This window comes from Egretta garzetta, unplaced genomic scaffold (genome assembly GCF_000687185.1).
Source record: "Egretta garzetta isolate BGI_Z169 unplaced genomic scaffold, ASM68718v1 scaffold271, whole genome shotgun sequence".
In the NCBI taxonomy this organism is placed as follows: domain Eukaryota; kingdom Metazoa; phylum Chordata; class Aves; order Pelecaniformes; family Ardeidae; genus Egretta; species Egretta garzetta.
The window spans coordinates 1,787,164-1,813,497 of record NW_009258669.1 but is presented as its reverse complement, the minus strand read 5'-3'; the positions used below and the strand labels follow the sequence as shown (position 1 = coordinate 1,813,497).

The window sequence follows — 26,334 nt, the reverse complement described above, 5'->3', positions numbered from 1 at the left end:
TTCACACAAGCTGTATTTAAAAAGAGAAAGACTTGCAGCACAAAAATGAACTTGAAGTCTTGGTAAAGAAAGAGATAAATTCAATACGTTGCATTCAATATTGATACCTAATATTTTATACATAAAGAACACTAGCTGAATTAAGTCTTTTTCATGAGAGTCAAGGTGCTTGCTCTTGCTCATCTGTTCACTCACCCAAAATCAATTCAACAAAATTCTTTTTAAAAGTCTAGTCACATGTAGAATTAAGCTCTACCTTTATTCAGTTTGTGAAAAACAAAATGCAAGCACAGAGTCCCCAGTGCCATTTTCACAATTTGCTTTCCAAACAGAAAAGAGACAAACAATTGTTGATCCTGGTCCAGTATAAATTTTTTAACAAATAAATACCTTGTAAAGGTCATAGATGATAGATTTGCTGAAAGGATATCATAACGTATCATAGATACGAATATCTGGGAATATGCAAAATTAATTTTATTCAAGACACCGATGTTAAGCCTTCTGGTTATCAAAGAGAAGCATGCCAAATCCAGTATTCAAATAAGACTAGAACTCAAATGACAGCTTACAAGTCACATGCTTATGAAGAAAACATTTGTTTTTAGGACATTTACCACTTTAGTGGCTAAAATTAATTACTCTCCCCAACCCAAAAAAACCCCCCCAACCCTAAACCCCTACACTAAGAACCCCACACCCCCTCGCAAAAGCAGGTACACCTGTGATACTGTATGTAATGTGGGTAACATAATACCTGTAGGGAATGATAGCAGGAAGAAATAAATCTATTCTCAGTGAAGAAGCGGGGGTTAGGAGGAGATAAGAACACAAATAATTATGTGTGCCTTGTGTAAAAAAAAGAGGGAACAAGAAAGGTAATGAGAAAAGAGCCAAAGTTGAACATAAACTAAAGAATTCCCCAAAAGTTTGCTCCAAGCAAATTAATTTGCTCCAAAAATTAATTGCGTCAAACCGTGTAGCAGTTACACACATAGAAAATGACAGAATTTGATTACCTTTCATACAGAATGAGTTAAAAAAGATTATCAGTAACTTTTAATTACTTTGACTCTTGGGAATAGTATCTATATTCTCACACGTGCTCGAAAGGACTAAGATAATAGTATGGTGGGTTAGAAACAACATTATTCTTTATGTCGTGGTTCAACCCAGGCTGGCAGCTAAGCACCATGCAGCCCCTCGCTCACTCCCCCCACAATGGGATGGGGGAGAGAATCAGAAGAGTAAAACTGAGAAAGCTCATGGGTTGAGATAAAGGCAGTTTAATAGGGAAAGCAAAAGCCGCGCATGCAAGCAAAGCAAAGCAAGGAATTCATTCCCCACTTCCCATGGGCAGGCAGGTGCTCAGCCATCCCCAGGGAAGCAGGGCTCCATCACGCGTAACGGTTACTTGGGGAGACAGACGACATCATTCCGAATGTTCCCCCCTTCCTTCTTCTTCCCCCAGCTTATATACCGAGCATGACGTCCTATGGTCTGGAACAGCCCTTTAGCCAGTTTGGGTCAGCTGTCCCTGCTGTGCCCCCTCCCAGCTTCTTGTGCCCCTGGCAGAGCTGAGAGGTGAGAAGTCCTTGGCCAGTCTAAGCACTACCCAGCAACAACCAAAACATCACTGTGTTACCAACATTCTTCTAGTACTAAATCCAAGACACAGCACTATGCCAGCTACTAGGAAGAAAATCAACTCTATCCTGGCTGAAACCAGGACATTTATTAAAGGGAGGGCAAGAATAACAAATTCTAGGTATTGGAAAAAAAACCCACATTTTTTAAAATCAGATCTGAAGGCACTTATATGGAAGAATAAATCAAGAACAGTCTGACAACTGCACTGAATATCCCTACACCCCTAACTGAAAGTTGACTGGGAGCCTTTATAGATCTAAAGTTGGCTAGATTTACTTTTATTTGAATCTGAACACTGAACACTTACAAATATATAAAAAAAGACAGACAGATTTCTGTCAACTTTTTACTTGCTACATCACAGTATCTACTACCAACCATAACTCCAAAGCAAAACAATTTTTGCTTTTTGCAATATAAAAAGTGAAAAAAAAAAAAGTGAAAAAGTGAAAGTCAAATAGAGCCATTATTATTTTTCTAAGATGGCTCTTTCCATATTCCCCCCATATTTTTGTAGAATTTACTTTTGGTTTTCCAGCTTATTTTTTAATTATGTGTATTTTAGACAACATATAATAAGCTTTATTTTGATATCTGAGCATAAAGTGCTTATCTAAATATGAATACTTAGCTCTGGATTATAGCTAAGGAGGGAGGGAAAGCATAATTAGTTTAATAATTGGTTAATGAAATGAAGAAATATCCTTTTTACAAATAGTGGAAAATGAGAGTAGATACATTTTAACTATGCCATATTTCCCCCCAAATTGATAGGAAGTAGAATTGGGTGCTAATACACAAATAATTACTGCCTCAATCCAAATACTTTATATTTGCAATGACTTGTAAGTCAGAAAATTAAACTCTGAACAGTGCTTCTGAATCTTTGATGGGCTACTGAAAGCACAATGATGTAACTGAGTATATTTCACCATTTGTCCTCTATTCTGAGTTGCAGCAACTGCATGTGCTTACACACATACTGTTATTACTATACTCTTATAATTTGACAAGCTACAGTTATCAACAGACGTCTCATTCATATAAAAAAACCTTCTTTTAGGTCATTCCTGAAGTTTAAATATACCTGTAAAACTAGTCAAAGGTTACATATTGGATATCCTTGAATACCACAATCAAGGTTTAGGACATTCAAATTATTAGGAGATTTAAACTATATTTTTCCCTACTGGAATTTTCACAGGCAGACCTCATTAAAAACATATTTTCTTACAAAAATGGCAGAAAAGGTAGATAATTTTTCCCTTTAAAAATAAGACATCAGGCTGCCAAGTAAAAGGTACTGAAATAAAACAGAGGGCATTCTGTCATACTCTTTAACTGCTGAAACGGTACATGAGACTAGAATCATCTCCTAAATTATAGTCCTACCAGTAGACACTTCTTAAACTTTCATAATTTTGCAGACTTGTATCTATGACATTGTTTATTCTAAGTCCTGCACACATATTCTAGGCAAAAAATAAGGAAGCCCCCTGCAGGGGGGGTGCAGGTGTAAAATTAAGTTTTAACTTCAGGTGCTAACTTATTTAAGTATAGTGTCTCTAAGTGGGCAATGGGTTTTTTTTTTTGAGTAGAATCTGACTATCACTTTAATTTACTAATAAAAATTTCCAAACAAATGCTCAACTAATGTGCAATGGAGGTTACGGATCTCATTTGTTTCTTTTTTTTTTTTTTTTTAAATAACTGCATACACATCAATTATACTTAAGAGTGAAAACGAACAGTGAGAACTCTCACTGTCCCCAAGCAATAATACAGAGCAGGCTCTCAACTAATATGCTCTCTTTAGACGTTTGTAACTTTAATTATTCCTGATTTTAGCAGGCAAAGAATCTCATGGGCTATACAGGTCCATCTGAACTGTCTCATGAAAATCAATTCTTTCAACTTCAGTTGTGAATATTTGCATATGTGGTCCACTTAAACAGGGCTGGCATACTCAGTTTATTCCTTCTTCCTCCTCCTCCTTGATTAGCATTACTGCCATTATGCTACACCTTATCTTCGTGTCATGACAGAAACCATACCTTCAACTTAAGACAGCGCTGCTGTAAAATATAGGTGAGTATGGCCCAAACCTTACCAGAGGTGTACAGAAGAGAGGCTGCATGGCATGGGAACCTGCCAGCTACAGGGTAACTTTGTTCAAAACCAAGTACAGCCTGGGGATCATTTACCATCGCACCACAGAAGGATTCAGAGGCCAGGAGCATAGCTCAAATATTGAGCTATTTCATTAATCCAGGCTTATAATGTATGGGCTGGATGAGCAAACGGTTGAGGTGGATTTAAAACTGGCTGAATGGTTGGGCCCAGAGAGTGGTGATCAGTCGTGCAAAGTCTAGTTGGAGGACAGTAACTAGCAGCGTAACCCAGTGTTCAATATTAGGTGCAGTTCTGTTCAACATCTTCATTATTGAGCTGTATGATGGGGTAGAGTGCACTCTCAGCAAGTTTACTGATGACACCAAACCGGGAGGAGGGGCTGATAGGCCAGAGTCATGCTGCCATCCAGACGAACCTCAAGAGGCTGGAGAAATGGGCTGACAGAAACCTCATGAAATTCAACAAGGGGAAGGAAGTGCAAAGTCCTGTACCTGGGGAGGAACAACCCCAGCCACCAGTACATGCTGGGGGACACCCAGCTGGAAAGCAGCTTGGCAGACAAGGCCTTGGGGGGGGCCTCCCAGACGGCAAATTGAACATGAGCCAGCCATGCGCCCTTGCTGCAAAGAAGGCTAACGGTATTCTTGGCTGCATTAGCCAAAGTATTGTCAGCAAGTCAAGGGAGATGATCCTTCCCCTCTACTCAGCACTGGTGAGGCCACACCTGGAATACTGTGGCCAGTGCTGGGCTTCCCATACAAGAGAGATATGAACATACTGGAGAGAGTTCAATGAAGGGCCACAAAGATGATGAAAGGACTGGAAATCTCTGAGAAAAGGCTGAAAGAGATAGAACTGTTCAGCCTGGAGAAGAGAAGGATTTGGGGGGGGATCTTATCCACGTACAAAAATACCTGAAGGGAGGGTGCAAAGAGAGCGGAGCCAGGCTTTTTTCAGTGATGCCCAGTGACAGGACCAGAGGCAATGGGCGCAAACTGAAACTGAACATCAGGAAACACTTTCTCACTGTGAAGGTGACCGAGTGCTGGCACAGGTTGCCCAGAGAGGTTGTGGACTCTCCATCCTTGGAGATAATCAAAAGCCACCTGGACATGGTCCTGGGCAACTGGCTGTAAGTGGCACTGCTTGAGCAGGGGGAATGGACCAGATGTAATATGATAACGTAAATATCTTTGATGCTGTAATTGATATAACTTGCAGAACAAGTTTCCAAAATACGTACCTCTAAATGCACTAATATCCCCATAATGTACCTGGAGCACAAAAAATCTGCCACCTGTTTCTCCTCCAACTCTGAATCCAACACCTAAGAGAAGGAAAACGCACTGTTTTCAGAAACAATAAAATATAAGATGGTTCACCACTGCTGACCACATCTAAAAATACAGATCAATGTAATGGCTTAGAGTGCAGGGGTAGAAAATTTCACTGAGACACCAAGAAAACATTGTCCTGAAAACTGGGAAAACCACCATCACAACACAAGTTTCCAAACAGACTAAGAAGCTAGGACCATAACTTAGTTATTCATGAACTTAGGCAAGGCATTCTCTCAATCCAAGAATACGAATATAGATTTGAGATAGATGTATATACACACACAACTTAAAAAAAACCCACATGTTGACATCCTTGTAGGACTTGGTAGAACTTTCATTTCTGATACAACGTGTGAATAACACAAACTGACTAACACTGACTTACTAAGAACACACTGAGAATGAAAGGATAAAAAGTTCTCCAGTAAAATATTTTGTGACGTAAATTAATCTTGTGTGCAGAAAAAATCTTGTGGAAATTATGAAGCTATGTTATTTGTTGATAGAAATAAGCACAGGCACAAAAGAAAACAGAGGAATTTAAAATAATTTGAAATAATGGAATTGCAAAATATTACTATCACCAAAAGGGATTTCTCTAAACCGATTCTACAAACACTCTTCAAAAGAAGCAGAGAAAGCAATTTCTTCATATTTGGCCAGTGAATTCCACTACATTAAACACCGACCACAGCAAAGCCTACTTATAAAAATGGGACTGTAGCCTCTCTGTGCACAAATGTAATAGCATTGTGACCACCCCTCCCCCCACCCCCTTGTATTTATGGACAGCTTAGAGACAAGAAAATTATTACTAGCTGGAGTTTAACAGCAAAGCAAATACCAGGCTTCCATAGAATCCTCCAAGCAACATTTTTTTTAACTTGACATTCTGATAACCAAATCAAATAACATTCAAGCTGATAAGTGTATAAAGGGATTATTAAAAATAAGCCTTTTCATGATACTGTGCATTGCTCCCAGTTTTGAAAAAAGGCAGCATAAGATAAAAGAAAAAAATTTTACAATTCAAGATATTCTCAGACTGAGGCTATATGGATGCTAGATATTTCTAAGACCCTTAGTGGTTATTAGAAAGAACCATTTCTCCCTGTCTTCCAGGCATATCACTCCAAGTAGCTTTAAAAATGTTGATTGAATTCAGCAAACTCATTTATCATACAAAAAAATGGGTATATAAACATGTTGCTCAACCACATCAAAGCATCAAGAAATGAAAAGCACATAAATTTGTCAAGTATATTTAAGAGACAAAAAATTCTACGTTTAGATTGAACTTGTTTGTGCTTTCTCAAACACAAAAAAATATTTTAATGCAGTTTGTGCGGTACTGAAAGATATATAAATAGTACCCTTCCAATAACATATAGTAGGAAATGCAAGATTAATGCTATATAAAAATAAAGCATTATGACTGTTATCTCTCCCTTAGCCTTTTTTTCCCCTACTGAAACTCATAATGTTATAGTAAACAGGATGACAAAAAACCCCATGTATAGTAGCTCACATAATATATTCATAGTTTATGAGGTTGTTGTTTATAAAGCTTCTATCAACTAGACATAGTCAAAATATTACAGGAGGTTCCTAGATATGCCAGGTGCTTACTTCTACATCCCGTTCTCTCCCTTTCCCCTGTACACAAGAACTTCACATTAAAGGCACAATACCTTTGGGCAGCCTGGTGGGTGGAGCATTTCTTGCCCAAGCATACAAAATGTTAGATTTGTCTTTGCATGTTCCTTCATCACAGTCCCTAAAAATATAAGGAAAGAAAACAAAATGGAATATAATTTTTTAACTTTGAAATAAGAAAAGGGCAGGTGAATTACATGCAAAACCACTGATTTTAAGAGCTATGAAGACGTTTTTGGATGTGTTTTGATGAAACACGGTTTCTTTAACATAGACTGCTTTCCTGCATATCATTAGATCCTCCATCTTCTGGGTTTTTTTCCCCCTTTTGCCTTAAGATAGTGTTAGGCAAACAGGGTCAAAACCATAGATAGTTCCGATAGTCCCTGTCAAGCGATGAAAAAAAAATAAAGGAACCTTTTGTGAGAATGAACCATATGAAAGTTTCTATCACTATTAGCTCAAGTGCCACAAAATGGTTATGGCAGACACATTTACACAGAGGGAAAGGACTTGTATGCAAAGCAGGAAAAAAAACCCACAAGACATTAAAGCTTTAAGTCAAAATTTATATTTAAAATTAATTTAAAAATCATTGACAAAAAATGGTGACAGGAAGCTGTATATGAACCACCTGGTAGGAGGCACTCATGCTCGTCTCTGTACTTAATGGAAGCTCACTACTTCAAGCTAATTTTTATTCCACTGCACAATTTCTTGTTTTTCATAAACAGAAAAATCACACACACACAAAAAATAAAAACTAAGAAAAAAAAAAGAAAAAAAGAAGTGATTGCCAAGTTACAGAACACAGAGAGGTCAAAAATACTGTAACTGAGGGATCTAGAGTTATCCCTAGCCTCTGCAGCTAACGCCTTGCAGGTGACAGTAAGGCTGGAGTTCGAAAGACTCCCAAGGACTGTTAAGCGCAAGATACCTTGAATCTGCAAGAACTGATAAATTCAGGGCACAGATACTACCAAATCTGTAAAAGGCTAGACACAGTTGTATGGACAGCACAACGTAGCTGGACTACATCCCAGAGGGTGCTGACTGCTACATGTGGGTGTAGACTACAGGATGATATACACAGATAAACAAGGCACACCGAGGGGCTTTCCAACCCACCTAGAAGCCACTTCTCAGTCCTGTTAGGGAAAACAGTGTATTTCTACCTTCGTCAGTGACAAAGCATCACAGCACTGAGCACAGAGTGTAGAAGTCATTCCACAGGTGCAGCATGCACAGGTATGACTTTTAGAAAGCCTCAACCTGAAACTATTCAGACTACATCAACTGATCCAAGCCAGATGTAATGAAGGTTGATACCTATGCCAAGGTGTCCATCCAAAACAAAACGGTCCAGCCCCTTCTCTGTTTATTATAATATAATTAATAATGTTTAATATTAAATGAGACCTGGGAAAAGGTTTAGGCACATGAAGCACGGTTTCAGACACCTTAAATACTGGTGAAAATAGAGTCTCACACAGCGTGAGGAAGAATATAAAAAAAGCACAAAAGAGCAGGACTTTTAGTGTATGCATGCTCAGTGATGTTTCTGTTGAGGATGGCTGAGCCATATGTGGCACCTCTCAGAACAAATTACAATGATGCTTTCCAGGCTGCTCTCCCAGTTCTTCCTGGTGCATAGGGAAAACCACCTCAGTGGGACATTATGTGTTTCTGTGATCCCATACAGCCTTGCTGCAACATAGCTGCTGTGTTTTCTTCTGACAGAAAGCATTTCCATATCATCAGACCACCAAGAGAAAAGGGAACATGCCACTTCTTCCTATCCATTAATTTTGCTCATAACATATTTCTGGACCCGCACAACTACTAGCTTGGTCATATTCACCTTCAAATGTGATCCAAATGGACAAGCAAAACTTATTTCAGGATAAATGAAATATTTCAAGACTAATGATTCATACAGCTGTAGGTAAAAACTGCACAGGTCTCAGTTGCTACAATCTAAAAAAACCCAAAAATACTTCAGGGATCTAACCAGGCATTGAACTGAACCATCTGGAAATGTGTTGAAGAGGTTGGTTAGAAGGAACATCAGCAAAAACCAAAAGCACAGTTGCAACTTCACCACCACACTCTGGGCCAGCTACCCTTCGTTTATACAGTGGTTTTTAGGACCACATTAGCCTGGTAAAAAAATACTACATAGGCTGTTCCAAACTTTCCTCTTGAGACACTGTCTGATGGAGGGGGGAAGACTGCAGGAGAAAAAGATAAAATACACAAATTGCTCTTTCATTATGTTTAAAAAATGGTTAACCCTCTCATTTACCCATCAATATTGATCTTGAAACATCAAGTTTTCAGAAAAAAACAAACCCAGAGGAGATTACTAAGAAGAGTTAAGAAAACTGATGAACAGATTTAAAAGCAGGAAGCTAGGTAAAAAGTATAAATTCACAAACAAATAAAAAATTTTAACCAATCACTGAATTTCATAGCTTCTTTACATGAAAAAAATCATGAGATCCTGAACAGAATGCGTAGCACCGAATACCTTAAAAATGGACTATAACTGCATTCTATACAGTATTGTACTAACAAGTAATGTTGACTGTGGTCAGAATTTGGGGGGAGGGACTAAGATAGCATGGAAATAGAGCTTACTGACTGCTTCTCAGGTCTTTGTTTTTTGAAAACTCTCCTGGACTTTCCAAATGAATTCTCCTAAATCCCAGGTAAGCTCAGGAGCCGTTTTTTTTAATGGCACTGGGGTTTTGACTGATTACCTAGACTGAAAGCAAAATACTTCACTATGCCAGCAAGACCAGTATTTGGCTATCCTTTTAGGATATTTGCATTGTTTAGGAAAACAAACAACTTTTCAATGTCTTTCTATATTGTACTCTACTTCCTGATTCTAACCAAGACTTGTAAGAAAGGTAATTGAGGTGATTGAGTAAGAAAAATGATTATTTTTAGTTCTTGAGGTGAATGGTGAGGAACATTCTAAGGCAGTGATGATGGTAAGAAACTACACTACATATAAATCTTTATACTGTACCCACTCTACCCTAAGCAGTGAAATACAAGTATTTCACTGAACCAGTCTTGACATCTTTTGCAACCTTTACTGAATTGATGTCAAAAGCTTCCAAAACCATGCTCTCCTGCCAACGGAAAGAGCTAGTCTGACAGAGGAATTACTGGGTAATGATCTATGACCTGTACTTATGCATTTGTTTAGATTAGATAATTTTTTGAAGTTGTCCCACCTGATCTCTAAATAAAGGCTATGTTTATGAATTATCTCATTCATGGGAGCTCACTGCAGTGTTAGGTTTGATGCAGCACAAGACTTGTCTTGCCAGGAGACTCAGCAGTTCTGAATAATTCAACATTTTCTTTTAAATCATTCAAATGTATTCTTGATTATCTATGAAGAATCTGAACTTCTGATTAATCGGCTCAGGCGTGCTACTTCTATTTCAGGACAGTTTATCAGCTCAGGCAAAACTTCTTGTCATAGCAGCTGAACTGTTTTAAGGGCTCACTATGATCAACAAACAGAAGCAACTACACCTTTTTCTGGTGCACGGAGCAAAACCTGAGCAAGTGAGTCCTGGGAGCCTACTTTGTTTCTGTGGAAAGTCCTGGGTATTTCAAGAAGGGAGAAATACCTGTGCACCCCTGTAGCATTTGTTCAGATAAAGAGTCTACCATACTGCAGTGAACGTGTCTGAGTGCAACGCCAACGCAGGTCCCACGCCGTTAGACTGCCTTTCAGAAGGCCCGGGGCATTTGCATTAATAGCATCAAATCACGAGAAAAGTCAACAGGCCAGAGTCACAGATTTTGGCTCAGCGCTGCTATGTCCACAGGGAAGCTAATTCCAATAGTTATTTGGATGCTGTATCTTCCCCTCTCCCATTCCTCCACAATCAAAACCGGCCTGAATAAAACTTCCTGCCTCAGCGGAATGAATTTTGTCCTTGCATTCTGAATGCTCCTAAAGGTCTATTTTTCCATAATACACCTAGTCCACATCATGATGGTATAAAAAACACCTCTGGACTTGATATATTTTTATGTTTTCACAACTGATTACAAACCATCTGACTAATGTTGCCCAGAATTTTGAAGAAACTACAATAAAGAGAACAAATCAGTGTGGTATGCCTTAATTTAATAAAAACTGACTATGTAAAAATGTTGATCATGTAAACAGTAAGGGGAGGATCCTTGCTAAACAAGTCTTATAGTGGTGTACCCTCAAATATCAGTTCTCAACCAACCATTCTTTCCCCTAGTAGACGGAAGAACAAGTGAAGTCATCTTTCATGTAACAAAAAGAATAACAAATAACAAAACAAAATGAAAAATAACAAAGACGTCTTATCATTAATATACAGTCATCAGAATTACTTTAATAAAATTGGTTCTAGTGGTTGGAAGCCTCTAGTGAATTTAAACTAGCAGTATGTATAATTTTCAAATTATACATACTCTCTGGAATGAATTACAAAAATGTGCAACAGCTTCTACATCTGAACATTTAAAGGAATATATTTACAACATAGACATTTGCAGGTATACACACATAGATGTATACACACACGTGTATGTCTATACACATACATACTACATTAATTAAATACACACACGGCTATATAGCAAACAGGTATTTATACAAGCTTACGTCAGTGTGTCAAACAGGCAATAAATGCAGATGTCTAAAGCCTGTTTTATGTAGAACAGACGTGATTGTCTTTTTAGCCTTGCAGATAGCCGCGGGCCAAGCAAGATGAAATGTTGCAACAACAGGAATGTGAAATGAGACACTGAATGAAGAGTTTTTGTTTTCAGTATGTAAATCAAATGCTACACCTCAGAAACGACACACAAAAAATACCAAGATTTCATCAAAACCTGCATATGAAAAATTGGAAATACCAGATTTAAATAAAACACTAATTACGTGTTTCATCATTTGACAGGTAGCTATTACGTACAGCAATCAAGAACAAAAGGAACATTAGCTGCTACACTGCATGGGCTGCTACTGGTGAGTTTTGTGCCAGGCAATTTTCTTTGGGAAGAGTGATGATACAGCTAGGGAGCTGGAACTACCTGAAGCCTAGTCTCAAATCTATGATTTGAGTCTGGTTCAGCTTTGAAGAGCTTTATGACTTTCCAGCTCTTGATCCATCTCTCCGTGGCTGGAAGGTCAGGAACTAAACACTTCACCTACATTTTCAGAACATCAGCTACATGTGACTTAGGCATCACCACATGACTTCATCTCAACACAAGCACCTGATCAATCTATTACAATATAATTTTATCATGTACAGATTATTCCAAGGCTCTAACAAACCTGCTTCCAGACATATGAAAACAAAACAAACTACAAGTGCAATCTCCTCAGTTTTAAATAGGACACTCAAGATGTAAACTCGTGTTAAAGGCCACAATGGGAACAGTATTATGTTGGTGTATTTTTCACACTAAACTATTCAAAAAGTATATTCTAACATATAAGATACAATAAAAAGAACACAGAAAAGCTGTCTGCTGGGAAAGGAAGTCAATAGAAATTCTGTGCTTTCATAGTTTTATTTTTGTCTGAACTTCTTAAGCATCTGCTTTTCTTGCAAAACAAGATTACAAAGTTTTCAATATTAGAACTGTTGGTTGATAGGTAGAAGGGAGATAAACTTTTGATGAAAGTTTGATGTATGTTCAAAATATTAAATAAATCGCCTCCCCAAAATATGCAAAGATTATTAGAAATGGTAAATTGATATCTTTTTCTGGAAAATACATTATATTATACTATTAGCTTTAAATTCCAGCTCTAGTTACCTTTTTGGTAAATACTTAAAAGATAAATTGTGATTACACAGTGCTGCCAGAAAATCTACATTAGAATTCTTCCAGAGATCAGAGTAAGTCATATAAGCTTTGCAAGTGTCAGCAAAACTACTTTATCTGCTCTCTCTCGAAAACCTGGAGAAAACTTGCAAAATTACTGGACAGACCATTAATTTCCATTTACCTTCACATTCTCTTCACTTTGGCTCCCTTCACCTGTTTTAGAGGCATTGAGAGCTTCCCTCTGCCCTCACTGCTTAAGCATTTTGACGGATGAGTCAAGTACCAAGCCACTTGACTGAGAGTATCTTCTTCGGCTTACCCTTCACTCAGTTTCCTTCTGGACACCTGATACAATACTTCTTCATATACAGAAAAGCAGCCAGTTATAGAGGAGGCCTACATTTCTTGGTATCCAATGGCACCTTGCCCACTATAGCTTCTGGCTCCTTCTCAGGGACAGCCAATTGGACTCAAAGAATCAGAAAACAGACCTTTTTCTCCACATTACAGAGGAGTTAGCTAAAAAAATTAAACACTAAGTGTTTAAAGAAGACTGGAATGTTATACATTTCTTCTTCCGTCCATATTTGTCTACTTTTCCAAGAAATTGCAACACTGGAAAAAGTTTATGTGGAAGCAATTAACACAAGAAAAGTTGGGTACAGTAACAAAACCAAGTTGCAACTCTTACCAGTAATTTTCAGTAGAAGAGGGTTCATTACATCCAAAAAGTAACATGTGATGGACAGTGTCCATGCTGGCATGAGGCTTAAAGTCAACTGAAAAACAAAATGATAAAAGAAATAAGCCATCCTTACTCTCACCATAAGTTACATAAAGAAGAACATTTTGTGCCATTTTTTCTCTGCAATACTAGAAACAAGGCATGTATGTCCCCACTTATTTATTTAGCTTCTGCATTCCACTTAAAAGCTTTCCTTAAATTCCCACTCAAGAGCCCATCTCCCAAGCTAAAACACTGTACCTCACTTAGTCATTAAGAAATTCCATGTTCCCACTCAAAACTGCTGTATTTTTCCCCAGAAGTTAAATACGACACTTAGTATACACACCTATGTATGCCAAAGCACAAAATTTTACTGTAACCAGTCTAACTTCAACCTAGCTTCAAAATCTGCACTTGTGGCTTAACAATACTTTTCTACTTCTTTTGTACTTCTTCATCAAAAATACAAACAAACAGTAAGTTACAGTTAAGAGCAACTAACATCTTATGCATTAGTTTAAGTGGTATCTTCTTCCAGTACTCCACATGGTTTACATTTTTGCTGCATTTTTCCTGGGACAACAGTTCCAAGAAAGGATTATGATTTATTCTCACGAATGTGTGAAACTCTTTAGAATGGAAAACAAGGTTTGTTTAAAGTCAATGCAATCTCATTGCCCAAACATTTCTCGTTACTAGAAACTTAGATGAAGGTGAATGTTCAGCACTCAAATGTCTGTTCTTTAGCACATGGCACAAAACCCCCACTGTTTTTGTTTCTCAAATGTTCGTGATTCTGCTTAGTACAGGAAAAACGTTACCAACATCACACCATAGTAGTATTAACTATGAAAGTACAATGATGGCATTTCTAGAAATAAAGCAAGCTACATTGTATAACTTTATTACTACTGAAATGGTGTGTCAGATGCAGGGAATGCAATGGAATTTTTCTTCACCCAAGACAGAGAAGGACCTTGGAGGGTTTTTAACCTTCTACAGCAGAAATTCCAAAACCAATTCACTCCTGCATGTATGTAGACACTAAGAAGCCCTCAAGTAAGTGTCTTTTAGCGCTTGTAAGAGTCTTAACATGGGCAGATAGCGAAGCTGCAAACCAATGAAACACTACTTTGCTCCTGACCTTTGTGGATTTATCTGCACTCTGACCTAAGTATTTCAACAGATGGCTGAGGCAGGGTTCCTGAAGTGAATGATGTGGATTATTGTCCCAGTGTCTTGAAGGAATAAAATTAATCAAATAGCTTCTAACCCTACCTTTGGAGCTGAGATCTATTGTGAAAAGTGAGGAAAACCAGACAAAAGTTAAGGCATGCAAGTCAAATTCTCGCATGAAGACATAAAGCGCGCAGTCAAATTGTAAGGAAATGAGCATGCCAGAGCTGAGAGCTTGGTTTGGGAAGTAACAGATGCACCCACATGCCCTGGGAAGGTACCTTGGGTACCACATATGAATTTAGAAGTGCTAAACTTCCCAGCACGATTAAAGTCCAAAGACTATGTAACATTTTTTTTTTCCTACAAGAAAATTCTACTCATTCCATAGCTAAAAAACTAATCTGCATTACATAAAGACCTTTTGTTTTGGCATTTTTGTCTGTAACAATTAGTAATGAAATTATGATTAACTCTTGCATAGGAGAGATGATGTGTCATTTTATGTGGACTTCCCACCTTAGTTTTCAAGTGTTTCAGGTATTTCAAGCTGCTGCTGCCAATTTAAGTGGGAGACTAAATTTCTGAAGGAGTTTATAAGCAGTTCACAGATATGAAAATTAATGAATTTTATTGCTGAACTTGGTAACTGTAGAAAATGTGCTGTAAGTAACACCTGGAAGGACAGCCTTCAATAAAGGTAAAATCAAAGGTTAGACCTCTTTTCTGCTAAATCCACCACCTGTCCTGCTGGTTAATACTGTCTCACTGCTTCTTTTTACTCCTCCACCGTTCTCACATCTTGTGTATTTACCCTAATGAGTGTGTCAGGAAGTCTTTTACTGCCTCCACACAGTGCCCATTACAATGACATTCTAGCACGTGGAGAGGACCTTTAAGCACTATTACAAAGCTTATTACAAATAGCTTACTAAGTACTGCTCTTAGTAATAGAAAATAATGCACCACAGTTAAAGCAAAATCACATTTCTGTGTGAGCCACTTGCATACACTATTTTAGCTCACATATCTCATCACTGCTTCTGAAGGAAGAGTTGAAAAACCTCTCAGTCTGCCTGTGAGTTGGTTACTCTGTTCCTGTAGTTATTTTCTTAGCAGCACACCCAGGCTTATATGAGCCTTCCAAACAGAGGGTCAAAAAAACCCAAACCCCTATGTTGTGAAAGCCATACAAATTAATATGACATTCAAGACAAATCCAGTACCTGTCACTACCAAAAGCTTAAGAAATATCAAACCTTATATTCCTAGTTGACAGCCTTCACATTTTACAGTAACGAGCAGAAGATTACTCAACAGTTAAGTATTTTTTATTTATGGAGAAGTGCTACAAAATAATTGCTAAAATAACAGTAACAGTTTTGGTATATATACTAAATCTGAATAAACTCTGACTAACTTTCCTGACCAATTGCTACTTTGAATTATGAACTCCAGAAGAAACAGTAATGAAGAGAGCGTGGCATCAATTTAATCTTAACAATGTTTAGTTAAGCTATGTATTTAAAAAATTCATTTCTAAGAGGTTCATCATTACAAATAACAATTCAATGACATAAAGCTGATATCCCTTTTAAAAAAAAAATGTTGTCTTCTCTGTAATGGAATTAACTTTAAGGAAATTCATCAACGTATCACACTGGCAGATTAGGGAGACATTAGAGGCTTTCAATACAGTGAAGCCATTACTTGGCAATAGGTAAGTTTATATATGCCATACTAGAGTAACAAACCACAGCGTCTCAGAGTCACATATGGGCAAAAAGTAATAAATCATCTAATTATTTCAATTTGTGTTGCTGAACGTAATAGGCTCCATCTCACTTCTACAACACAATCTGACAGAAAGGGACTTACCAGGAGTCAGTAAGAAAAAGACACATTTATTTACTGGTCACCCATGTGAATGTGTGTAAGGAGGCGAAGATGACAGTCAAATTTCTTGGCTGAGTGGCTTGCTGTCAGACTCAGTTCTTATGAATGTCTGTAGAGCATCCCTTTAGTTATTGCTGCAGCTCAGTAGTCAAAAATTTATTTTTATCAATGCCTGCACCATTAAAGACTCAATCTAGTTTCTGATTTGGGTACTTATTCATAAACATTAATCAAACATGAGGCGGAAGAAGAAAACCGCAATGCGTTTTTAAAACGCATCCTGGGATGATACTTTCTTGAAAAAATACATATTAATCGCACTCATTAATAACTTTTACATATTAATCTCACAGCCATGTCATTTCACAGGAGCAAAAGGTATGTTCCTAACATCAATCTAAATGTAAACCAACCAGCTCCACAAACAAACAAACATCCCCTGTACCCCCCATTTGTCAGCATTTACAGCCCTTTAGGACAGAAAAACAACTGGTTCAAACAGAAATCTTGGCCCTGACGGCCTGGCCCTCCCCTAAAGAATATTACACAGGAAACTAACAGCATCTGCAAAAATACACAGATGCATCCCTGAAAAAGACCTCTAGCAAAAACTTGCTCTACTCCTCCTTTTAGCCCATAACATTTTGTAAGTAAGTTTGATCAGCTCCTTCTGCTGATAATGCCTGAGAACTGACTGAACAAGTTGGTAAATCCTGGCACAGTATCCTTCCAGCTCTGCAGTACCAAGTTACACCCTTTGTCCCTGTGCAAGCCCAACTGTCTACTGGTTTTAAATCTTTAGGGGAGTAGCAAAGCTGAAGTCTGAACTCAAAATTCTCGAATATAAATTTAATAAAAAATATTGAAAAAAGTTACAGAAGATATTTTCTACTTACTAACAAATGCAGTACTGGTCACATACAACGATAGAAAAGAAGTTCTCTCTTCCAAGGCCCTTATACTTCACAAATACACAACAAAGCTATCCTGCTGCAGATTCTATAAACAGAAACTCCTCTTCCACACTGTCTTGGAGGAGGGAGGAAAATGGGGTAAAAATAGGAAAACAAATAAAAAAGTAGTAAGCAAATGATTCTTGGTCAAAGCATAAGGAGATTTGGTCATGAAAGTGTCCTTTGAAAGTACAAAAGGGAAAAACCCATAGAAAAGAGATGGCAATTTACTTAGCAGGACTACGTGCAAATAAATTGAACTGCAGGAAGAACATGTAGGTTCTGGTCTCAACTTTACCCTTGCACTGTCTCAGAAACCCAGGTTATTGTTTTAATTCTGTGTAGTCACATCTCCTCATGTTGAAGCTTTTCAGAACACACACTGTCTTCTCAATACATTGCTGAACAGCAATCCGGAGTGACAGTTCACATGTTAGTTTTCAGATGCTTCTATCACACAGTAAAACAGTAATTAATGAAAATTAATTACACCACTTATTGGTAATGCAATGAAGGCAGATTCTACTTAAGCCATAAAAATGTAGACACTACCTTTTTAAAAAGAAGCATTTCATTCTGTGTGCCAATCTTCTATGCTTATTTAAGCAACACAAAATAAATGCATGCAGTAAGTTAATAATTAGCTTCACAACGGTATTAAGAAATATTTAAGGAAAAACTCCACTAAGTATCTCATGTCTTAGATGATGATACCTACTGCAAAAATCTGTCTCCTGAGAAGAAGACGCAATTTACTGTTCAGGATTTTATAGGATAGGTCAGTTTGTATTCTTTCTATTCTCTACAATTGGATTCATTTAAGTCTAGTCTTTCCAATGATTAGGTAACTTCTGTTGATTGTGAAAATGCAATCTGACAAATCTTTTCCACTGAAAACACTTTCCAGTGATTTTAATGAAGCAAAATGGAACTGATCACATGGTTAGCACTGACTACATGCCTATCCATTTTGATGGAAGGGACTAAAGAGAAAAAAAAAAGCAAGCAATTTCACTTTATTTTCAAGGCATTCAAATATAAGAGGTTGGGAGCAATGCTATCATGGGAAAACTTGTTCACAGAACACGTACTTTTTTTTTTTTAAATTTGCCTATCAAGTTCCTGTTCCTCTTCAAAGCTCCACCTGACAACTAGAATGGTTCCTTTGCCCAGACCTTATACTACTTTGTAATGACATGTATTCAAGAACAGTGATCATTGGAAAGGTGACCAACTCCCACAAAAATCCAGTGAATAACATGTAAATACCTAAAACCTAAAAGTTTCTCAGTCTTCAGAGAAAAAAATAGGTTAACTTGCATAATTCAGACTGAGATTTTGCATAAATGCCACTTGTAAGCAAATTCCTTTAGTAGGTCCTTTTAAACATACACACCACTGAAAAAGTTTACGTGGCTTTGACACATGCAAACACCAAATGACAGAACTAAATGTGTAGCAATCCAGTAAAGAACTGAACTTTGCAATTTTGCAACTCCACGAAGCACTAAATAAAAATTGCTTAAGAAGCAGGTTAATAGTAGACCTTTCTATGAATCACTTGAAACCAGAAGAGTCTATTGCACAGTAAGTATAGTTTATCAAAGAATGAACACTCACTCCCTTTTATGGTCATTTTTCTTTCTGGGGTCAGACTCACAGCCAAAATGTGAGATCACGTTCTGACTCTTTTACAAAACAGATCTATAGAGAAAGCACTGAAAAATCTTTACTAAATTTTTTTAGTTATTATAATACAACATGAAAATCTAAACACAATATTCTATTCCTGAATTATTTCACACAGAAATTCACCGTGGAACAATAGTCTCGTATTACAGTACAAAAACTACACAGGATTCCCACCATATTTATTGTAAGAGCAGATATCCAAAAAAGAGTAGAGGAAGAAAAATATGGACATTTTAACTTCTCATTGTTTTCTTGTATTTCAGTTTATAGCATATTCTGATAGTGAAGGCAATAAGCCTTCCCTCTACCTGAACAAGCATGCTCACATGTATGTTCACAAGCAAGGAAAAATGAAATTAAAAGTACCTCAAAGACCTTCTGAACAGATGGCGGTGTTTTGCTGACCTATATGATCTCAACATTTGTACACTATGAGAGTACCTCCTGCTATTTGTCTGCCATCTTATTTGTGCCACAACATCAAAAAAAAAAGAGAGGAGAGGGTTTGGTTGGTTTTGGGTTTTTCCCCCACATAAGTAAAATCATACTGCAGCCAACACTGACTGTAAGTGCAATGGATTTACAGCCTGTACCAGAAGGTAAATAAACAGTCTGCTCAGTGGAGCAGAATTAAGTATCCGGCCAGAGACAGAAAGCCAATACTTTACAAATGGGGCTGTTTGGTACTGACTGCCAGAGGCATCTGCATGCAGCTCCTTAACTACTATTACTCATGAATCTCTCCAGATACAGTTTGTTATCTTGACTCTAAGTAGCTCTCTCTAGTTTGTTTCTGCATTAGCCATGATGAATGCATTTTGGAAACTCTGACAGCCAAAGATTAAGTCAATATGAGCCAAAGAAAAAAAATAAAAATGCTGAACTGCTTGCTTAGATTCTTCCAGTCAACCAATACTCACCTACATAGGCTTCATCATCCACCGGCAGGGGTACTGACATGCAGAGGTAGGTATCGGACTATTAAAAGACAAAAAATAGAAATTACCTTTAAATTTGGAATACTTAGAATTGAAAAAACAAAGAATCAAAGAAATAAAGCATCAAAATTCTCTACACTTTGAATGTGGGAATACTGAACAAACTAATATATAAAAATTATATGCTTATAAGCCTCAGCACTGAATTTATTTGCAGTGGTTAGCAAACACCACCCTCTCCCAACACACTAAAAATTTGAAGGCGTAACAGTAACCTCTTGATGTCCAAATAAACAGCATGAATCAACGAGTGTGCTCCATAGAGTGAAAAGAATTATTGAGCTTCTGATTCATTGTGTTCTTGGTATGCACTACTTCTCTGTATAAATTTACTATAATCTAAGAATCAATGGCACTTGAGTGTAGGGGGAGGTGCTGGTCTCCTCTCTCTGGTGACCAGCGACAAGACATGAGGAAATGGAATGAAGCCGCACTGGGGGAAGTTCAGACTGGACATTAGGAAAAGGTTCCTCACTGAGAGGATGGTGAATCACTGGAACAGGCTCCCCAGGGACCTGGCACCAAGCACATGAGAGTTCAAGCAGCATCTGGACAACGCTCTTAGTCATATGCTTTAGTTTTAGGTAGCCCTGTGAGGAGCAGGGAGTAGGACTTGATGATCCTTATAGGTCCCTTCCAACTTGAGATATTCTATGATTCTATGACTTCACAGCTAAACAGATTTCTGCCTATAGCAGTATTTCACCCTATTCCAAGATTTATATAACTGGACCACAACGTGATCCATGCACCCAATTCTATTATGATCAATGAAAATATTACCTAGGCATTCTAACATCACATGTCCTTTTAAAACAAAGCAAAGAACAGAATCAATTAAAAAAGAAACAATTTGATACGTGATTTTCTTGCTTAAGCATTGTAAAGGAGTAACATTTTCCTGGAGCATTTGGATGAACAATCTGCACAAGATACAGTGGGCAAAAAACTTATCAAGAATGCCCTCTTCATGACGCTACAGTTGCCTTTGTTGCCTAAAAGACTTTTGGTCTGTGTTTAAAATGCTCAGCATGTAAGCCTTGGAAATATTCCTGGATTAAAATATGAACCAATTAAAATGCAAACACAGTAAACTCAGAGCAATGGCCACAAACAAAATCCAGGTTTTCCATCTATGAGTACCTTGGATAACTATGAAAGAACTTGCAATATAAAATATATAAAAATATTAACTCCTTGAGAACATTAAAACCTAAATATGGCAAATCCTATTGAAAGGAAGGCTCTTACTTTTTACATCAAAAAAACAGTCAAGTAAATCATTGGAACAGCACAAAATTACATTTTTTAAATGCATGTGAACTACACAAACAAAAAATGGAGTCATTCTCATATTTGTCAGCTAGATGAAGGGCAGGTCCTACAAAAGCACCATCTAGAAAAATCACCACCTGTTTTACTGAGGTATTTCACTAAAGATCATGTAGGATATCTAGATTACTATTGTAAGAAATAAATTCATTGCCATAGTTTATATACGTGAGAGTATATATTATATACAGAGACTAGGCTATAACGTCAGCAATGTGGCTATTGGGTTGAAAGCTACACTATTAACTACTTTAAACTTTTTTTTTTCCCCCAACTTTTAAGGTTGTCTAAGAAGGAAAAATGTCAGCTACTGGAATTTCACTACACCCATGAACTCAAAATCTGACAGGATTTTCACTTTCATAAGGATTGCACTAAACAGATGAAGATAAAATCCTGCTATGAAAAACTTCAAAGATAATTTAAAAGAAGACACTACAAATGGGTATAAACAGTTAAATGCAACTGAGAAGGAAGGACAGGTACAATGCTGATAACAATATGTGATTAGACAGAGCAGTAACGTACACAGATAAGAAACCATTTTTGGTGCTTTTGCTAGAAGATGGAATGATGATCAAAGGTCAGCTGATACAACTGATATGAATGCTTTTGTGTACCCTGGTTATATGCATTGACAGAATGAACGTACTAAAGCTTCTAGAAATTGAAAAGGAAATATTCTACCTTTTCTATTTAACCTAAGTTCGAAGCAGATGTTTTTTAAAAAAAAGTGTTCCTTTAGAACCTTATACCCAAACTTTGAAAGTCAATGGCAGCAATGCTTTACTTTGTAGTAGAAACGAAGAGTAGATTATTTGTCTTTAAACACAAATTGAATTCAGAAATAGCGTGGACTAAAAATAAGGACAACTCATTTCTTAAAAGTATTGTTTACCTAATTAACAATTAAATTAGTTAAGAAAAGAGTATTAGGACTTATGACAGATACAATGGTTAAGATTTTATAACTTGTGTCATAACATCTACAAGGATTATTAGAAATCTAGATGTGTTAATAATTTTGGCTCTTTTTTTAATTGAAGACTGTTAACTGAAAATTACAGATGTATTGAAATGATATTGTGCTACCCATTTATCTGAGCTGTTGCAGACCTCAGTTGTGCCTCTCTGACTCAGTGTTAAAATGCACCTACAAGTAGCAACTGGCCCAATTAAATATCCTTTTTCCATGTTCTTTGTCATCTGTCTTCAATACCTACGTACTCTACACTGTATAGTTTAGAGACATGCTCTTAGGTAATCTGATGTGCCTTCAGGATTTTAATTCAAAAATAGGGCAAAGTGTTTTGAAGAGAAAAAAGAAAAAAAAAAAAAGAAAAAATTAGTAAGACCCACTTTGGGGAAGAAATGGGGCAGGGGACAGGAAGAAAGGGATTATTGAAAGTTTTTTGCTTTCCTTCTGTTTGTTATTGTTTGCATTGCCTTGTATTGGTCATCTTCAAATTGTCCTCCAAAGTAATCTGAAGTGACTCCCATTTCCTTAATGAGAGATCCTGGCCAGCAGTTACTTCAGCATGACAAGCCTATGATGATCAGTACAGGCAAAGCACTGAATTGTTAAGATTCCATCCTACTCATGGTGTAGTTTCTATCCCTTACTCCTTCCTACTGCTCCATCCTACTACCCCACGCTGTTTTTAAGAAATTTATCTCCTCTTCTTCCCTATCAAAATGTATTTTTCAAGAGCAGAGAAACCAGGAAACAAACCCACAAAATTACCCTAAATACAGCCCTTTTCAAAGTGCTTCCAGAAATGTCTTAAAAGGAAAGAAGCGTATCTGAAAAAAAAAAAAATTCCAAGATTATCTATGGGTTAAAATTAATTTGGCAAATTCATGACACAAAGAACTATCACTATCTATTAAATATGATAGTCTAGACTAAAACTCCAAGCCAGCAACCTCTCATTATTCCTGTAAACAGGGAGGGCATGTTCTAGTTTTTGCATTACTACTCTCCTATCCTACCTCTTATGGCCTTTCCATAAATAACTCCTATTAGGTGTAGTCAGAGAAAAGATTTCTTGGCCAAATGGATAATGCAGTCAATCAATGTGGTCATTCTGAAGTCTTTACCATTACTGGCATAAAAACTCAACCTGGCATAGTCACAAGGGTTTTCAATTTTGTTTCTGACGTACAAGCCAGGTTGTATTAAGCTAATAAGATAAAATGAGGAGGGAAAAAAAAAAAAAAAAAAAAAAAAGCTATTGGATTCAACAAGACAGATTCTGGTTGCTTATCTCCAGTTGTCAGTGTTCCAGACTTCAAACACAAGAATAGCAGGAACATCCTGTCGCTAAAGTATTACAAAAGGCACATTGCAGAATCCACAGTAATTCCGTCCTGTTTTCTCTACCTCACCATAAGTAGGTCAGTGAGTATAAGCATGCACATTTGATCCATTTTCAGAAGAAAATGATTATGTAGACTTCAACTTGCATAAGAAACAAGCAGGGTAAAAAAAAAAAAAAAGTGAGATTTCTCCACTATGCACAACCCCATCAATTCAGATGTTTCCCAAAAAAAGCGCAAAGACAAATGAATCGAATGTTCAAGGTGCAACAGGCTGCCTTTTGAAAGCAAACTGAGGTGGGGGGGGGGGACACCCCAAGAGGGGGGGGGGGGGGAGAAACACAAGAGAAAAGCCATCCCTTCTTGGAAGACAAAATATACTGCTTCCCATTTAAATAAGTCCTAACATACTATTAGTTTACTGTGCTGAGGGCTAATTCTCTTATAATTACCTTAAATTATAAGAGAATGATCACAGAATTTTTCTCTGAGAACTGAAAAAGCCCTTCAGTCTTCCTCTCCACAGCTCTCAGATGTCCTCCACCCTTCAGCAGCACACCAAAATTACTCTTCACATGACATGTTAGCTGCATTTTTCCCTACTGCGCAACTGGAATAATTATTAAGAAAAAACAGTATTTAATTACCACAGATGCTGTTTTCCCCACTTATGAGAGGTGGTACTATTCAAAAGCACCAATAAATATAAACCACATTTATTAATCAAGCTGGAAAACCGTTCTACCCCACTGATTTCCAGATTTGTGCTGCTTGAATATACATTTCATTGCCCCTGTTCATAAGAAGCTCTCACAACAGTTTCACACGAATGTTCACGTTCAGCACTTGTGCCGAAAGAACGCACAACTCAGGGGCCAATCAGCACAGTTAGAGCGCTCCCAAACTGCGTAAGGGGTCAGTTTTCATTGATTTACTCACAAGGCAGCTGCAGCTACAGACTGTAAGGCAACTTCCCCCTCCCCCCCCAACCCTCCAAAGTCACCACGAGTCCTGTAAGTCGCTGGAAAAAATGCAGGGGTTTTGGCAACCTTTCCCACAGCCTTGACAGCATGAGATATAAATTAACTGAATTTTACGCAACCAACCTACCAATACATGGACAAACGTTAAACTTGGCTCCAGGCATTTGCAAATCATTCCACCAAGAATTATACCACCTTCATCACTGTAAGGCGCTACCTATGCAGATGGTACAAAATCATTTGGGGTTTCTTTTCCCTCCACCTCCGTCTGGAAACGTGTACAGATTTCCTCCGTGAACCAGGTACATATTTCACAGAGTTTAAGCTGTGTGTTAGCCATATGCCTCTATATTAAGAGAATTCAGTGATTCCTACGGTAATCATTCCAAAACAACAATGTGAATGCTTATAATCTAGGTACAACCTTACTGGTAGTACCAAAAATGCATCTGAATTTCAGGGAATACATGCAGGTTAGACTTCTTGCAATCCAAAGAGATTAACTTTCAGTATCTGTTTTCAACAAGAATTATCTGGGAAGCTGGAGCATCAAGGACTTTGGAGAATAAATTAAATACAATTGCCTACTGTGATGCTATGGAAGAACTCAACTCAGCACCAGTACTATTTCAGAAGTTCTCTTTCTTTTTCGAGCTTGGAGATATTTTTGCCTAACCAGCCAATGACTCCAGCACTTCCAGAACAATTCTTATGTTAAATGAATATTTTGATTGAACATCTACACTCTGGTCACAGTGATCATAAATTCTAAACAAAGAACTAGTTAGTTCCATTAGACATCTTTCTGTTAGCTAGCTGTGACTCTAGATAAGAAATGTGACTACCACATATGCATACCACCAAGAGAGAAATAGGCCAGAAGAATTCAGTTTGTGAAGTCTCTTGAAAGTACTAATCTATGGCCAGGCAGTGAATTCAGAGTTCATAACAATTCAGTCGAAACAAGATTTTCTTTTCACAAAAAATGCATGACAAAGAAGAGATAGCAAAGAACATACTGGTGTTGCTCTAGAGATACCATTCTGTTCTCAAGAACTTAAATTCTTCACATCTTCTTCACTAATTTTTGCTCCTCCTCCTTGGTTTGGGTTTTCTTTTTTTTTTTTTCTTTTTTTTTTTTTCCTTTTCCTACATAAATTGTTACATTTGAGAAGTCAGGAAATGTCATAACCAAAACAGCGATACACCTCCAGAAAGCCCTTAATAAAACATATTAGAAATTGCACTTGTCCTCTTGCTGTTTGGTTTATTTTGGCATCTGTCATGAATAGAGATAAACTTGCAGATAGAGACTGGAAACAGAAACCTTTATGTCATAGAGTATCTTGAGTTGGAAGGGACCCAAAAGGATCGTCGAGTCCCACTCCCAACTTATGCTCTTATATCTTGTATTATCCCCTCACTACAAGAAAGACGTTGCAGTGCTGGAACATGTCCAGAGGAGAGCCACAAAGCTGGTGAGGGGTCTGGAGCACAAGTCTTACCAGGAGCAGCTGAGGGAACTGGGGCTGTTTAGCCTGGAGAAGAGGAGGCTGAGGGGAGACCTTATCGCCCTCTACAACTGCCTGACAGGAGGCTGTAGTGGGGGGGGGGTCGGCCGCTTTGCCC

The 26,334-nt window shown here is 37.6% G+C and overlaps 1 protein-coding gene across 3 annotated transcripts in view; it reads right to left on the bottom strand.

The window, feature by feature from the left end:
• The window catches only part of PAM (peptidylglycine alpha-amidating monooxygenase), a 77,490-nt gene that overhangs the window by 47,425 nt on the left and 3,731 nt on the right, over window positions 1-26,334 (bottom strand). For all 3 annotated transcript variants that reach the window (XM_035888492.1, XM_035888493.1, XM_009648667.2), the window contains exons 3-6: window positions 19,994-20,051; window positions 13,321-13,408; window positions 6,815-6,900; window positions 5,027-5,110 (exon numbers count right to left, since the gene is read on the bottom strand). In XM_035888492.1, the coding sequence (XP_035744385.1) occupies window positions 5,027-5,110; window positions 6,815-6,900; window positions 13,321-13,408; window positions 19,994-20,051 (316 nt within the window). The remainder of the gene's footprint in view (window positions 1-5,026; window positions 5,111-6,814; window positions 6,901-13,320; window positions 13,409-19,993; window positions 20,052-26,334) is intronic.